Consider the following 15000-nt stretch of genomic DNA (forward strand, 5'->3'; position numbering starts at 1 on the left):
CTGGTTACTCAGTAGTCACTGGGCTGGGTTCTCAGTGTTTCGAGAGCTGCAGGGTTTCCTTTATTATCATGTTCAGACCAGGAAGAGATGACAGCAGAGTCACATCCTGTAATATCCTGTTGTCCCAGTACAGAGCAGCAGTCTCTGTATCTCTGTGTGCTGTGTGTTGAGTCAAGCAGAGATGAGCTCATTTACCACGGGGGCCTCGATGACTGGAGCTCAGTACCTAAAGATTTACATTCATTGTCCTGTGACAGGCTGTGTAAAAGCGTCTGTCTGTCTCTGCGGGAGTCACGTGTGTGATGATGCTGAGTCAGAGAAGGCCCCATGGCAGTAGCTAAAACAGGAACAACTCTGATTTGGGTGAACGACCTCATTTGAGTTGAGTATAATGACTCTCATTCCCAACCTAATTATGGAACTGAATCACTCTGTGGAGGACAGGGAACTGAATCACTCTGTGGAGGACAGGGAACTGAATCACTCTGTGGAGGACAGGGAACTGAATCACTCTGTGGAGGACAGGGAACTGAATCACTCTGTGGAGGACAGGGAACTGAATCACTCTGTGGAGGACAGGGAACTGAATCACTCTGTGGAGGACAGGGAACTGAATCACTCTGTGGAGGACAGGGAACTGAATCACTCTGTGGAGAACAGGGAACTGAATCACTCTGTGGAGGACAGGGAACTGAATCACTCTGTGGAGGACAGGGAACTGAATCACTCTGTGGAGGACAGGGAACTGAATCACTCTGTGGAGGACAGGGAACTGAATCACTCTGTGGAGGACAGGGAACTGAATCACTCTGTGGAGGACAGGGAACTGAATCACTCTGTGGAGAACAGGGAACTGAATCACTCTGTGGAGGACAGGGAACTGAATCACTCTGTGGAGAACAGGGAACTGAATCAGGCAGATTATGGAGAAAAGAGACATATCTTTCTGCATTCCAAATAGATATATAGGGAATAGGGTTCCATTTGGAACTCAGTAGTCCACTATATAGGAACTAGGGTTCCATTTCAACTCAGTAGTCCACTATATAGGGAATAGAGTTCCATTTCAACTCAGTGGTCCACTATATAGGAACTAGGGTTCCATTTCAACTCAGTAGTCCACTATATAGGGAATAGAGTTCCATTTCAACTCAGTGGTCCACTATATAGGGAATAGAGTTCCATTTCAACTCAGTGGTCCACTATATAGGAACTAGGGTTCCATTTCAACTCAGTAGTCCACTATATAGGGAATAGAGTTCCATTTCAACTCAGTGGTCCACTATATAGGGAATAGAGTTCCATTTCAACTCAGTGGTCCACTATATAGGAACTAGGGTTCCATTTCAACTCAGTAGTCCACTATATAGGGAATAGGGTTATATTTGGAACACTGTAGTCCACTATATAAGGAATAGGGTTCCATTTGGAACACAGTGGTCCACTATATAGGGAATAGGGTTCCATTTCAACTCAGTAGTCCACTATATAGGGAATAGGGTTCCATTTGGAACTCAGTAGTCCACTATACAGGGAATAGGGTTCCATTTCAACTCAGTAGTCCACTATATAGGGAATAGGGTTCCATTTGGAACTCAGTAGTCCACTATACAGGGAATAGGGTTCCATTTCAACTCAGTAGTCCACTATATAGGGAATAGGGTTCCATTTGGAACACAGACATGGTGATGTGTTGTAATGGCCTGGTTTGGTTTAGAATCATAGATTTGTTTGTAAGGATTCTTCCTGAGAGTTAGAGAATATTCTGGTATTTTTCCTATTTTTAAAGAAGTGTACACAAAACCATGAGTAATTGGTGCTCTTTCAAAGAGAGAGAGAAAGAGAGGAGAGAGAGAGAAAGAGAGGAGAGCAAGAGCGATGAAGTGAGGCCACAGCACACAAAGGTTGTCTCTCTGAATCTAGTCAGGTCAGGGGGAGAGGAGACCCAGCAAGACGAGTCCATTCCTCTATCTGTCTCTCTCATTCTCTCTCTTCCCCCATTCTCTTCCCCCTTGTTCTCAGGCCCTGTGGGGTCACTCTAAATGTCCCTCAGCCAAAACAAATATCCATCACTGTCCTCTTCTGCTGGAAGGAGGCCATCTTGCCCAGGCCTTGTTTTTAAACATGACACGGTGGGAAACTTTTCCTTCTGACTCCGCTGGTGACTGGTGTGTTCCCCCGTATCTTCCTCATTTTCCCCCTGGGGGTTTCCCCATCCTTCCCTGTTTCTGTTCTGTTCTATCAGACAAACTCAGCTGAATGTCAAGTCAGGAATGTGCTTGTCTGTTAGTGTTTTTCTTCTCAACCTGTCACACGTGTTCAGAAAGGTATTTTCATCATGATCACCTTTTGGTACTTGTTGCTGCCTTGTAGTTGCTGTGTGATGTTCTACAGCTGCCTTGTAGTTGCTGTGTGATGTTCTACAGCTGCCTTGTAGTTGATGTGTGATGATCTACAGCTGCCTTGTAGTTGCTGTGTGATGTTCTACAGCTGCCTTGTAGTTGCTGTGTGATATTCTACAGCTGCCTTGTAGTTGATGTGTGATGATCTACAGCTGCCTTGTAGTTGCTGTGTGATGTTCTACAGCTGCCTTGTAGTTGCTGTGTGATGATCTACAGCTGCCTTGTAGTTGATGTGTGATGATCTACAGCTGCCTTGTAGTTGCTGTGTGATGTTCTACAGCTGCCTTGTAGTTGCTGTGTGATGATCTACAGCTGCCTTGTAGTTGCTGTGTGATGATCTACAGCTGCCTTGTAGTTGCTGTGTGATATTCTACAGCTGCCTTGTAGTTGCTGTGTGATGTTCTACAGCTGCCTTGTAGTTGATGTGTGATGTTCTACAGCTGCCTTGTAGTTGCTGTGTGATGTTCTACAGCTGCCTTGTAGTTGCTGTGTGATGTTCTACAGCTGCCTTGTAGTTGATGATCAACTTATTTGTTTATTTTCTCTGTTTTCCTCAGGCTCTCTCATCTCACCGGGCCTTCCTTCTGACTGCACGCATCCCTAGCAAGGTAAGAACAGCCAGCTACAGCTCATAGGTCTGTCTCTTCTAGGTAACCTAGGAAACTTATCTGGCCAGCCAGCTACAGCTCATAGGTCTGTCTCTTCTAGGTAACCTAGGTAACTACTCTGGCCAGCCAGCTACAGCTCATAGGCCTGTCTCTTCTAGGTAACCTAGGAAACTACTCTGGCCAGCCAGCTACAGCTCATAGGTCTGTCTCTTCTAGGTCAACTAGGAAACTACTCTGGCCAGCCAGCTACAGCTCATAGGCCTGTCTCTTCTAGGTAACCTAGGATACTACTCTGGCCAGCCAGCTACAGCTCATAGGCCTGTCTCTTCTAGGTAACCTATGAAACTACTCTGGCCAGCCAGCTACAGCTCATAGGCCTGTCTCTTCTAGGTTACCTAGGATACTACTCTGGCCAGCCAGCTACAGCTCATAGGCCTGTCTCTTCTAGGTAACCTAGGAAACTACTCTGGCCAGCCAGCTACAGCTCATAGGCCTGTCTCTTCTAGGTAACCTAGGTAACTACTCTGGCCAGCCAGCTACAGCTCATAGGCCTGTCTCTTCTAGGTAACCTAGGTAACTACTCTGGCCAGCCAGCTACAGCTCATAGGCCTGTCTCTTCTAGGTAACCTAGGATACTACTCTGGCCAGCCAGCTACAGCTCATAGGCCTGTCTCTTCTAGGTTACCTAGGTAACTACTCTGGCCAGCCAGCTACAGCTCATAGGCCTGTCTCTTCTAGGTCAACTAGGAAACTACTCTGGCCAGCCAGCTATAGCTCATAGGTAACCTAGGAAACTACTATGGCCAGCCAGCTACAGCTCATAGGCCTGTCTCTTCTAGGTAACCTAGGTAACTACTCTGGCCAGCCAGCTACAGCTCATAGGCCTGTCTCTTCTAGGTCAACTAGGAAACTACTCTGGCCAGCCAGCTATAGCTCATAGGTAACCTAGGAAACTACTATGGCCAGCCAGCTACAGCTCATAGGCCTGTCTCTTCTAGGTAACCTAGGTAACTACTCTGGCCAGCCAGCTACAGCTCATAGGCCTGTCTCTTCTAGGTAACCTATGTAACTACTCTGGCCAGCCAGCTACAGCTCATAGGCCTGTCTCTTCTAGGTCAACTAGGAAACTACTCTGGCCAGCCAGCTACAGCTCATAGACCTGTCTCTTCTAGGTCAACTAGGAAACTACTCTGGCCAGCCAGCTACAGCTCATAGACCTGTCTCTTCTAGGTTACCTAGATAACTACTCTGGCTGGCACACAGGTTGTACAAGAACAGCTTCCAATTTCAATATTTTTTAAATACTTCTTCAATTGAGTTGATTGAGTGTGTGGTGGTTCTGATGGTGGTGGTTCTGATGGTGGTTCTGACGGTGGTGGTTCTGACGTTGGAGGTTCTGACGTTGGAGGTTCTGACGGTGGTGGTTCTGATGGTGGTGGTTCTGATGGTGGTGGTTCTGATGGTGGTGGTTCTGACGGTGGAGGTTCTGACGGTGGTAGTTCTGATGGTGGTGGTTCTGATGGTGGAGTCCACTGGTCCTTAGTCACAGTCCACTGGCCCTTAGTCACAGTCCACTGGCCCTTGGTCACAGTCCACTGGCCCTTGGTCACAGTCCACTGGCCCTTGGTCACAGTCCACTGGCCCTTGGTCAAAGTCCACTGGCCCTTGGTCAAAGTCCACTGGCCCTTGGTCAAAGTCCACTGGTCCTTGGTCAAAGTCCACTGGCCCTTGGTCAAAGTCCACTGGCCCTTGGTCACAGTTCAATGGCCCTTAGTCATAGTCCACTGGCCCTTAGTCACAGTCCACTGGCCCTTAGTCACAGTCCACTGGCCCTTAGTCACAGTTCACTGACCCTTGTTTTTATTTGGCCACATCACAGTGCAACACAGTAATACAGTACAGATGTACCACAGTTATCAGACGGTCTGTCAGCTGTGTGTCTATATCGGCTTACAGTGTCCCCTGTTCTGAAACGCCAACATTTTCCCTGTAGACTGTTAGTGTTACTCTCCTCTCCTCTCCTCTCCTCTCCTCTCCTCTCCTCTCCTCTCCTCTCCTCTCCTCTCCTCTCTCCCCCTGGCGTTGTTAGTAGATTAGAGATGTCAATGGAACTTGACCCCGAGGAAAGCCTGCTTACCCCTAGTGACCCCTGATGATCTCTGGAACCCCTACATGTGGTCTTAGTTCACCCCTGATGATCTCTGGAACCCCTACATGTGGTCCTAGTGACCCCTGATGATCTCTGGAACCCCTACATGTGGTCTTAGTGACCCCTGATGATCTTTGGAACCCCTACATGTGGTCTTAGTGACCCCTGATGATCTCTGGAACCCCTACATGTGGTCTTAGTGACCCCTGATGATCTTTGGAACCCCTACATGTGGTCTTAGTGACCCCTGATGATCTCTGGAACCCCTACATGTGGTGTTAGTGACCCCTGATGATCTTTGGAACCCCTACATGTGGTCATAGTGACCCCTGATGATCTGTGGAACCCCTACATGTGGTCATAGTGACCCCTAATGATCTCTGGAACCCCTACCTGTGGTCCTAGTGACCCCTGATGATCTCTGGAACCCCTACATGTGGTCTTAGTGACCCCTAATGATCTCTGGAACCCCTACATGTGGTCTTAGTGACCCCTGATGACCCCTAGAGGATCACCTCCACTGGGCCCTAGAGGATCACCTCCACTGGATCCTAGAGGATCACCTCCACTGGACCCTAGAGGATCACCTCCACTGGATCCTAGAGGATCACCTCCACTGGATCCTAGAGGATCACCTCCACTGGGCCCTAGAGGATCACCTAGTGGATCACCTCCACTGGAGCCTAGAGGATCACCTCTACTGGACCCTAGAGGATCACCTCCACTGGATCCCAGGTCACTGGGTGATAAGACAGCAGTGTATTTACCAACCCACCCTGGAGTTCTCGATTGTCCACAGAACAGATTCTTACATTGAATCCTCATTACTTTGTTATCCTTCAATAAATACAGGAACTACAGCCAGAAGTTCTGAAGTCCACAGAACGATGTTCATTGAATCCAGACTGAGGATGTCCTGCATCCTTTCATCAGTGTGTCTGACTATCACGGCCTGGACAGAGGAATGTACAGGATACTCTTATCAGTCTGTCTATCATGGCCTGGACAGAGAAATGTACAGGAGACTCTTATCAGTCTGTCTGACTTTCACGGCCTGCAGAGGATGCATTTTAGCAGTAGGAGAGGAGATTCTTCAGCTATAGATTAGTAGCCGTCTCTCAGGCCAGCGTAAAATCTGTTCCTCCCCTCCTACCCTCTCTCTGTAAGAGTTCAGGGGACTCTCTCTCTTTCTACACTCCTATCCTCTTTCTCTCTTTCTCCTCTCCTACCCTCTTTCTCTCTTTCTCCCTTCCTACCCTCTCTCTTTCTCCCCTCCTACCCTCTTTCTTTCCTTCTCTTTCTCCCCCATACCCTCTCTCTTTCTCCCCCCTACCCTCTCTCTCTCTTTCTCCCCTCCTACCCTCTCTCTCTCTCTTTCTCCCCTCCTACCCTCTCTCTCTCTTTCTCTCACTTTCTCCCCTTCTACCCTCTCTCTTTCTCTCTCTTTCTCCCCTCCTACCCTCTCTCTTTCTTTCTCTTTCTCCCCTCCTACCCTCTCACTCCCTTTCTCCCCTCCTACCCTCTCTCTTTCTCCCCTCCTACCCTCTCTCTCTCTTACTCCCCTCCTAGCCTCTCTCTCTCTCTCTCCATCAGAGGTATCTCTGCTGGGGCCTCTCAGGCTGTGGTTGTTTTGATAGCGTGCTGCGCTCCAGGCAGGCTTCAGCCTGTTTATGAAAATGGTGGAATTGATCTGACCCATCGTCTGGCTTTCTATCACCCTCGTCCTGTCTAATTTCCTCTGATCAGTCTGGTCTGGTGTCCTCTGATCAGTCTGGTCGGGTGTCCTCTGATCAGTCTGGTCTGGTGTCCTCTGATCAGTCTGGTCTGGTGTCCTCTGATCAATCTGTTCTAGTGTTCTCTGATCAGTCTGGTCTGGTGTTCTCTGATCAGTCTGGTCTGGTGTTCTCTGATCAGTCTGGTCTGGTGTTCTCTGATCAGTCTGGTCTGGTTTCCTCTGATCAGTCTTGTCTGGTTTCCTCTGAACAGTCTGGTCTGGTTTCCTCTGAACAGTCTGGTCTTGTCTCCTCTGAACAGTCTGGTCTGGTTTCCTCTGATAAGTCTGGTCTGGTTTCCTCTGATAAGTCTGGTCTGGTGTTCTCTGATCAGTCTGGTCTGGTGTTCTCTGAACAGTCTGGTCTGGTTTCCTCTGATCAGTCTGGTCTGGTTTCCTCTGAACAGTCTGGTCTGGTTTCCTCTGAACAGTCTGGTCTGGTTTCCTCTGATCAGTCTGGTCTGGTTTCCTCTGAACAGTCTGGTCTGGTTTCCTCTGATCAGTCTGGTCTGGTTTCCTCTGATCAGTCGGATCTGGTTTCCACCTTCTGGGGCTTCCGTTAGATAGAGGTAGAGCTGGGAGGGATTGTAGGAGTAAGTCTCTCTCTCTCCTCTCCTCTCCTCTCAACTCCTCTCCTCTCCTCTCCTCTCTCTCTGTATTTTCCCTCTACCTCTGTTCTTTTCCTTCTCTCTTTCTACTTAGTTTTCCTCTCCCGTAAGACTCAGTTGATGTTGGTTTAGTGTGTCTCTGTGGACAACAGCCTGCAGCAGCAGCCAGGCCTGTGTGTTTAGGTAAGGTTATGTTAGGTCTGGTGCTGTGTCCTTGGTTTAATCCCTGAGCTCTGAGCTCTGTCTACACACACATGCACGCACGCACGCACGCACACACACACACACACACACACAAGCACATATGCACACACACGCAAGCACACACACACACACACACAAGCACATATGCACACACACGCACGCACACACACACACACACAAAACCACACACCCACCCGCACGCACGCACTTAGACACGCACGCACGCACATGCATGCCTGCACACACAAGCACACACGCACGCACACACACACACACGCTATGCATGTGAAGTCTATCATCCAACCCACCCTGAGGGTGTAACTTTAACTGTGGTCATGGCAGGGTTTTACTACAGCCCTGCACCATTCAGATGCATCATTACTGTCAACACGACACTGATTGACTTTGTGTATTTGACGTGATGATATGCAGTTAAGGTTGCAGTTTGGCAGCAGGTCTTGCATCATCTCTGTAATCTCTGCTGGGCTGAGCATGCAGTCTTAACTGTAGTTATCCCATTATCTCAGATCTACCTCTAACTGGAGTTATCCATTATCTCAGATCTACCTCTAACAGGAGTTAACCATTATCTCAGATCTACCTCTAACTGGAGTTATCCATTATCTCAGATCTACCTCTAACAGGAGTTAACCATTATCTCAGATCTACCTCTAACTGGAGTTATCCCATTATCTCAGATCTAACTCTAACCGGAGTTATCCCATTATCTCAGATCTACCTCTAACTGGAGTTATCCATTATCTCAGATCTACCTCTAACTGGAGTTATCCATTATCTCAGATCTACCTCTAACTGGCGTTATCCATTATCTCAGATCTACCTCTAACTGGAGTTATCCATTATCTCAGATCTACCTCTAACTGGCGTTATCCATTATCTCAGATCTACCTCTAACTGGAGTTATACTGTCAGGACAGATATCAGAGAGACAGAATACTGTCAGGACAGATATCAGAGAGACAGACTACTGTCAGGACAGATATCAGAGAGACAGACTACTGTCAGGACAGATATCAGAGAGACAGAATACTGTCAGGACAGATATCAGAGAGACAGACTACTGTCAGAACAGATAACAGAGAGACAGAATACTGTCAGGACAGATATCAGAGAGACAGACTACTGTCAGGACAGATATCAGAGAGACAGACTACTGTCAGGACAGATATCAGAGAGACCGACTACTGTCAGGACAGATATCAGAGAGACCGACTACTGTCAGGACAGATATCAGAGAGACAGAATACTGTCAGGACAGATATCAGAGAGACCGACTACTGTCAGGACAGATATCAGAGAGACAGAATACTGTCAGGACAGATATCAGAGAGACCGACTACTGTCAGGACAGATATCAGAGAGACAGACTACTGTCAGGACAGATATCAGAGAGACAGAATACTGTAAGAACAGATATCAGGGAGACAGACTACTGTCAGGACAGATATCAGAGAGACCGACTACTGTCAGGACAGATATCAGAGAGACAGAACACTGTCAGGACAGATATCAGAGAGACAGAATACTGTCAGGACAGATATCAGAGAGACAGACTACTGTCAGAACAGATATCAGAGAGACAGAATACTGTCAGGATAGATATCAGAGAGACAGATGGATAATAAACGAGTGACTGAATTATACAATTAGTCACGCCTCTGCTTTCTGACAGCACCTCTCAGCAGGCTGCAGCTATTGGCTGGCTCAGACATGGATTGATCTCTTCCATTCTTCACTCTTTTCCTCTTCCTCACTATATCTAATCCAACACTGCTACTGGGACATTCTCTAGTGGGACGGGCCTCGATACACCTCAGTGGACATGTTTGTCAGTGTTTGTAGACTCTGTGAGGGAGAGGAGTGAACGTGACTGAGAACAAGGGATTCATAGATGCTTTTTACATTCACAGTTCACAGCTTATATTGTAGATGTGTACTTTTTTGTCTTGGATATTCAGCAAGTCTGAATAAAGACTTAGAAAATAAATTTGAGGAAGGCTAAAATAAGGATTTTCAGGTAGGCTACAGGGACTGACTCTGCTGGTTGGCCTTCTGGAATACAGTAACTATAACACAGGAGGGACCTGCTGGCTGGTAGGCCTTCTGGAATACAGTAACTATGACACAGGAGGAACCAGCTGGCTGGTAGGCCTTCTGGAATACAGTAACTATAACACAGGAGGAACCAGCTGGCTGGTAGGCCTTCTGGAATACAGTAACTATGACACAGGAGGAACCAGCTGGCTGGTAGGCCTTCTGGAATACAGTAACTATGACACAGGAGGAACCAGCTGGCTGGTAGGCCTTCTGGAATACAGTAACTATAACACAGGAGGAACCAGCTGGCTCGTAGGCCTTCTGGAATACAGTAACTATGACACAGGAGGAACCAGCTGGCTGGTAGGCCTTCTGGAATACAGTAACTATGACACAGGAGGAACCAGCTGGCTGGTAGGCCTTCTGGAATACAGTAACTATGACACAGGAGGAACCAGCTGGCTGGTAGGCCTTCTGGAATACAGTAACTATGACACAGGAGGGACCTGCTGGCTGGTAGGCCTTCTGGAATACAGTAACTATGACACAGGAGGAACCAGCTGGCTGGTAGGCCTTCTGGAATACAGTAACTATGACACAGGAGGAACCAGCTGGCTGGTAGGCCTTCTGGAATACAGTAACTATGACACAGGAGGAACCAGCTGGCTGGTAGGCCTTCTGGAATACAGTAACTATGACACAGGAGGGACCAGCTGGCTGGTAGGCCTTCTGGAATACAGTAACTATGACACAGGAGGAACCAGCTGGCTGGTAGGCCTTCTGGAATACAGTAACTATGACACAGGAGGGACCTGCTGGCTGGTAGGCCTTCTGGAATACAGTAACTATGACACAGGAGGGTCCAGCTGACTGGTAGGCCTTCTGGAATACAGTAACTATGACACAGGAGGAACCAGCTGGCTGGTAGGCCTTCTGGAATACAGTAACTATGACACAGGAGGAACCAGCTGGCTGGTAGGCCTTCTGGAATACAGTAACTATGACACAGGAGGGACCTGCTGGCTGGTAGGCCTTCTGGAATACAGTAACTATAACACAGGAGGAACCAGCTGGCTGGTAGGCCTTCTGGAATACAGTAACTATGACACAGGAGGGACCTGCTGGCTGGTAGGCCTTCTGGAATACAGTAACTATGACACAGGAGGAACCAGCTGGCTGGTAGGCCTTCTGGAATACAGTAACTATGACACAGGAGGAACCAGCTGGCTGGTAGGCCTTCTGGAATACAGTAACTATGACACAGGAGGAACCAGCTGGCTGGTAGGCCTTCTGGAATACAGTAACTATGACACAGGAGGAACCAGCTGGCTGGTAGGCCTTCTGGAATACAGTAACTATAACACAGGAGGGACCAGCTGGCTGGTAGGCCTTCTGGAATACAGTAACTATAACACAGGAGGGACCAGCTGGCTGGTAGGCCTTCTGGAATACAGTAACTATAACACAGGAGGAACCAGCTGTCTGGTAGGCCTTCTGGAATACAGTAACTATGACACAGGAAGAACCAGCTGGCTGGTAGGCCTTCTGGAATACAGTAACTACGACACAGGAGGAACCAGCTGGTTGAAATGTGTCAGTCAGCCTGAGGGTCAGACAGACAGCCTCTCTCCTCTCTCTGTCCACAACTACTGCCAAGCCTCAGGAGCACTGTCTGTCTACCTGCCTGCATCAGTCTGGCCATGCTGCCTGGTTCCTGGCTGTGTGCGCATGTGAGCGCGTGCGTGCGTGCGTGTGTGTGTGTTATACCCATTTCATATGCATATGTATATGCATATATATATATAGCATATGTATATACTGTATTCTAGTCAAGGCCATCCTATTCAACTATTGCTCCACATATATGATTCTATCCACACATTCTACAGATATACTATATATTATATCAATATACTGTTCATTATGTCTATTCATCCCATCTCATATTCTACAGATATACTATATATTATATCAACATACTGTCCATAATGTCTATACATCACATATATATACTATATACATATTCTATCCACATACTGTCCATAATGTCTATACATCCCATATATATATATATATATATATACTATATACATATTCTATCCACATACTGTTCATTATGTCCATTCATCCCATCACATATTCAGATTTATACTCCAGACTCCCTCTTCGCTCGTCCCAATATTTCTATATTTCTAAATTCCATTCTTTTACTTTTCAGATTTGTGTGTATTGTTGTGTGTTGTTGTGTGTTGTTGGGTATTGTTGGGTATTGTTGGGTATTGTTGTGTATTGTTGGGTATTGTTGTGTATTGTTGGGTATTGTTGTGTATTGTTGGGTATTGTTGGGTATTGTTGTGTATTGTTGGGTATTGTTGGGTATTGTTGTGTATTGTTGGGTATTGTTGTGTATTGTTGTGTATTGTTGGGTATTGTTGGGTATTGTTGTGTATTGTTGGGTATTGTTGGGTATTGTTGTGTATTGTTGTGTATTGTTGGGTATTGTTGTGTATTGTTGGGTATTGTTGTGTAGTGTTGGGTATTGTTGGGTATTGTTGTGTATTGTTGTGTATTGTTGGGTATTGTTGTGTATTGTTGTGTATTGTTGTGTATTGTTGGGTATTGTTGTGTATTGTTGTGTATTGTTGGGTATTGTTGTGTATTGTTGGGTATTGTTGTGTATTGTTGTGTATTGTTGTGTATTGTTGTGTATTGGTGGGTATTGTTGTGTATTGTTGTGTATTGTTGGGTATTGTTGTGTATTATTGTGTATTGCTGGGTATTGTTGTGTATTGTTGGGTATTGTTGTGTATTATTGTGTATTGTTGGGTATTGTTGGGTATTGTTGTGTATTGTTGGGTATTGTTGTGTATTGTTGGGTATTGTTGTGTATTGTTGGGTATTGTTGTGTATTGTTGGGTATTGTTGGGTATTGTTGTGTATTATTGTGTATTGCTGGGTATTGTTGTGTATTGTTGTGTATTATTGTGTATTATTGTGTATTGTTGGGTATTGTTGGGTATTGTTGTGTATTGTTGGGTATTGTTGGGTATTGTTGGGTATTGTTGTGTATTGTTGTGTATTGTTGTGTATTATTAGATATTTCTGCACTTCCAGGAACACAAAGCGTTTCACGAGACCCTCAATAACATCTGCTGAATATGTGTATGTGTCCAATACCATTTCATTTGTGTGAGGTTTGTTTGTCTATGTGTGTGTGTGTGTCTGTGTGTATTAATTCACAGTATGGTATGTGTGTGTGTGTGTGTGTGTGTGTGTGTGTGTGTGTGTGTGTGTGTGTGTGTGTGTGTGTGTGTGTGTGTGTGTGTGTACATTTGTAATGTGTGCATCTGGTGTGAACCAGCTTCACTCTCCAGTCCTTTTGTGGAATGGAATGCTAGACGACATTGTGTCGTGTTGTTTGATAACTTCCTGTTTCAAAGGACCTGAGAAGAAGAAGAAGAAGTGGATGTTCATGAACTCTACATTCAGGCCCATATTCATAAAGGGTCTCAGAGTTAAGAGTGCTGATCCAGGATCAGGTACCACCGTCCATTAAAATCATATTCATTATGATCTAAAACTGATCCCAGATCAGCATTTTTTACTCTGAGATGCTTCATGATTTGATTCTATTCTGAAGCAATACTCTTAAATGATGACTCAGCACTGAGGGGTGTTTTTGAACAGAGGCAGGTTGGGAAAAGATCCCTGTCCATTCATTTTAGAACGAAGCTAGAGGGTGTGTCCCAATTGGCACCCTATTCCCTACGTAGTGCACTACTTTAAAACAGAGACCTATGGGTCTAGGGTGGCATTTGAGGTGCAGACTCAGTCACTATTCTGATCTTTCATTATCCTCCTACAGTATCATTCATCCATTATTTTCATGCAGTGTATCATTCATCCATTATCCTCCTACAGTACTGTTTATCCATTATCCTCACACAGCATGTCGTATATCCATTATCCTCCTACGGTAGTTCATTCATCCATTATCCGCATATGATACCTCACCCATCCATTATCCTCTTGCAATATACATCCATTATCCTCCTTCGATATCTCATCCATCCATTATCGTCCTAGAGTACATCATCATCCATTATCCCCCTACAGTATATCATCTATCCATTATCCTCCCAAAGTATCTCATCCATCCATTATGCTTCTACAGTACCTCATCCATCCATTATCCTCCCAAAGTATCTCGTCCATCCATGATCCTTCTACAGTATGTCATCCATCCATTATCCTCTTACAGTACCTCGTCCATACATTATCCTCTTACAGTACCTCGCCTATACATTATCCTCTTACAGTACCTCGTCCATACATTGTCCTCCTACAGTACCTCATCCGTCCATTATCCTCTTACAGTATCTCATCCATCCAGTATCCCCCTACAGTGTATCATCCATCCATTATCATCCATCCATTATCCTCCTACAGTACCTCATCCATCCATTATCCTCCTACAGTACTTCATCCATCCAGAGTAGTATTTACCAGCCAGGTCTGAAACACTACTGTGACTGACAGCTGTATTATATATCATGATTTCTACATGTTTATATGTGTTTTATTCTTCTCTTTCAGATTGAACACAACTTTAATTATCTGGAGATACAAGGGATCACCTGTAACAAGCCCACACAGGTCAGAAAACCACCTCTCTGACTGAACCATGTATCGCTCCAACTAATGGTTCATCATCTGATCAGGAATCATCTGTTAGTCAATCATCCATCTGAATTAGGGATAACAGTGTTATTACTGGTTGTAATGTGTGTGACAATCACCGTTATATATGTTACTGATTATTATATTACCGAGGGTTACTATATGATATTACTATATGATATTACTGAGGGTTACTATATGATGTTACTATATGATATTACTGAGGGTTACTATATGATATTACTATATGATATTTCTGAGGGTTACTATATGATATTACTAAGGGTTACTATATGATATTACTGAGGGTTACTATATGATGTTACTATATGATATTACTGAGGGTTACTATATGATATTACTGAGGGTTACTATATGATATTACTATATGATATTTCTGAGGGTTACTATATGATATTACTATATGATATTACTGAGGGTTACTATATGATATTACTGAGGGTTACTATATGATATTACTGAGGGTTGTTGTTCATGTTTGTCTTGTATAGTTGACGGT

General features: G+C 45.5%; 1 protein-coding gene across 1 annotated transcript in view; it reads left to right on the plus strand.

Annotated features, from left to right (window-relative positions):
* Positions 1-15000, plus strand: part of LOC139419367 (F-actin-uncapping protein LRRC16A-like) — a 208182-nt gene that overhangs the window by 59650 nt on the left and 133532 nt on the right. The window contains exons 3-5 of the mRNA XM_071169311.1: positions 2960-3010; positions 14397-14456; positions 14993-15000. The exon at positions 14993-15000 is cut by the window's right edge and continues 114 nt beyond it. Coding sequence (XP_071025412.1) covers positions 2960-3010; positions 14397-14456; positions 14993-15000 — 119 coding nt within the window. The remainder of the gene's footprint in view (positions 1-2959; positions 3011-14396; positions 14457-14992) is intronic.

This window comes from Oncorhynchus clarkii, chromosome 2, assembly GCF_045791955.1.
Source record: "Oncorhynchus clarkii lewisi isolate Uvic-CL-2024 chromosome 2, UVic_Ocla_1.0, whole genome shotgun sequence".
Lineage (NCBI taxonomy): Eukaryota > Metazoa > Chordata > Actinopteri > Salmoniformes > Salmonidae > Oncorhynchus > Oncorhynchus clarkii.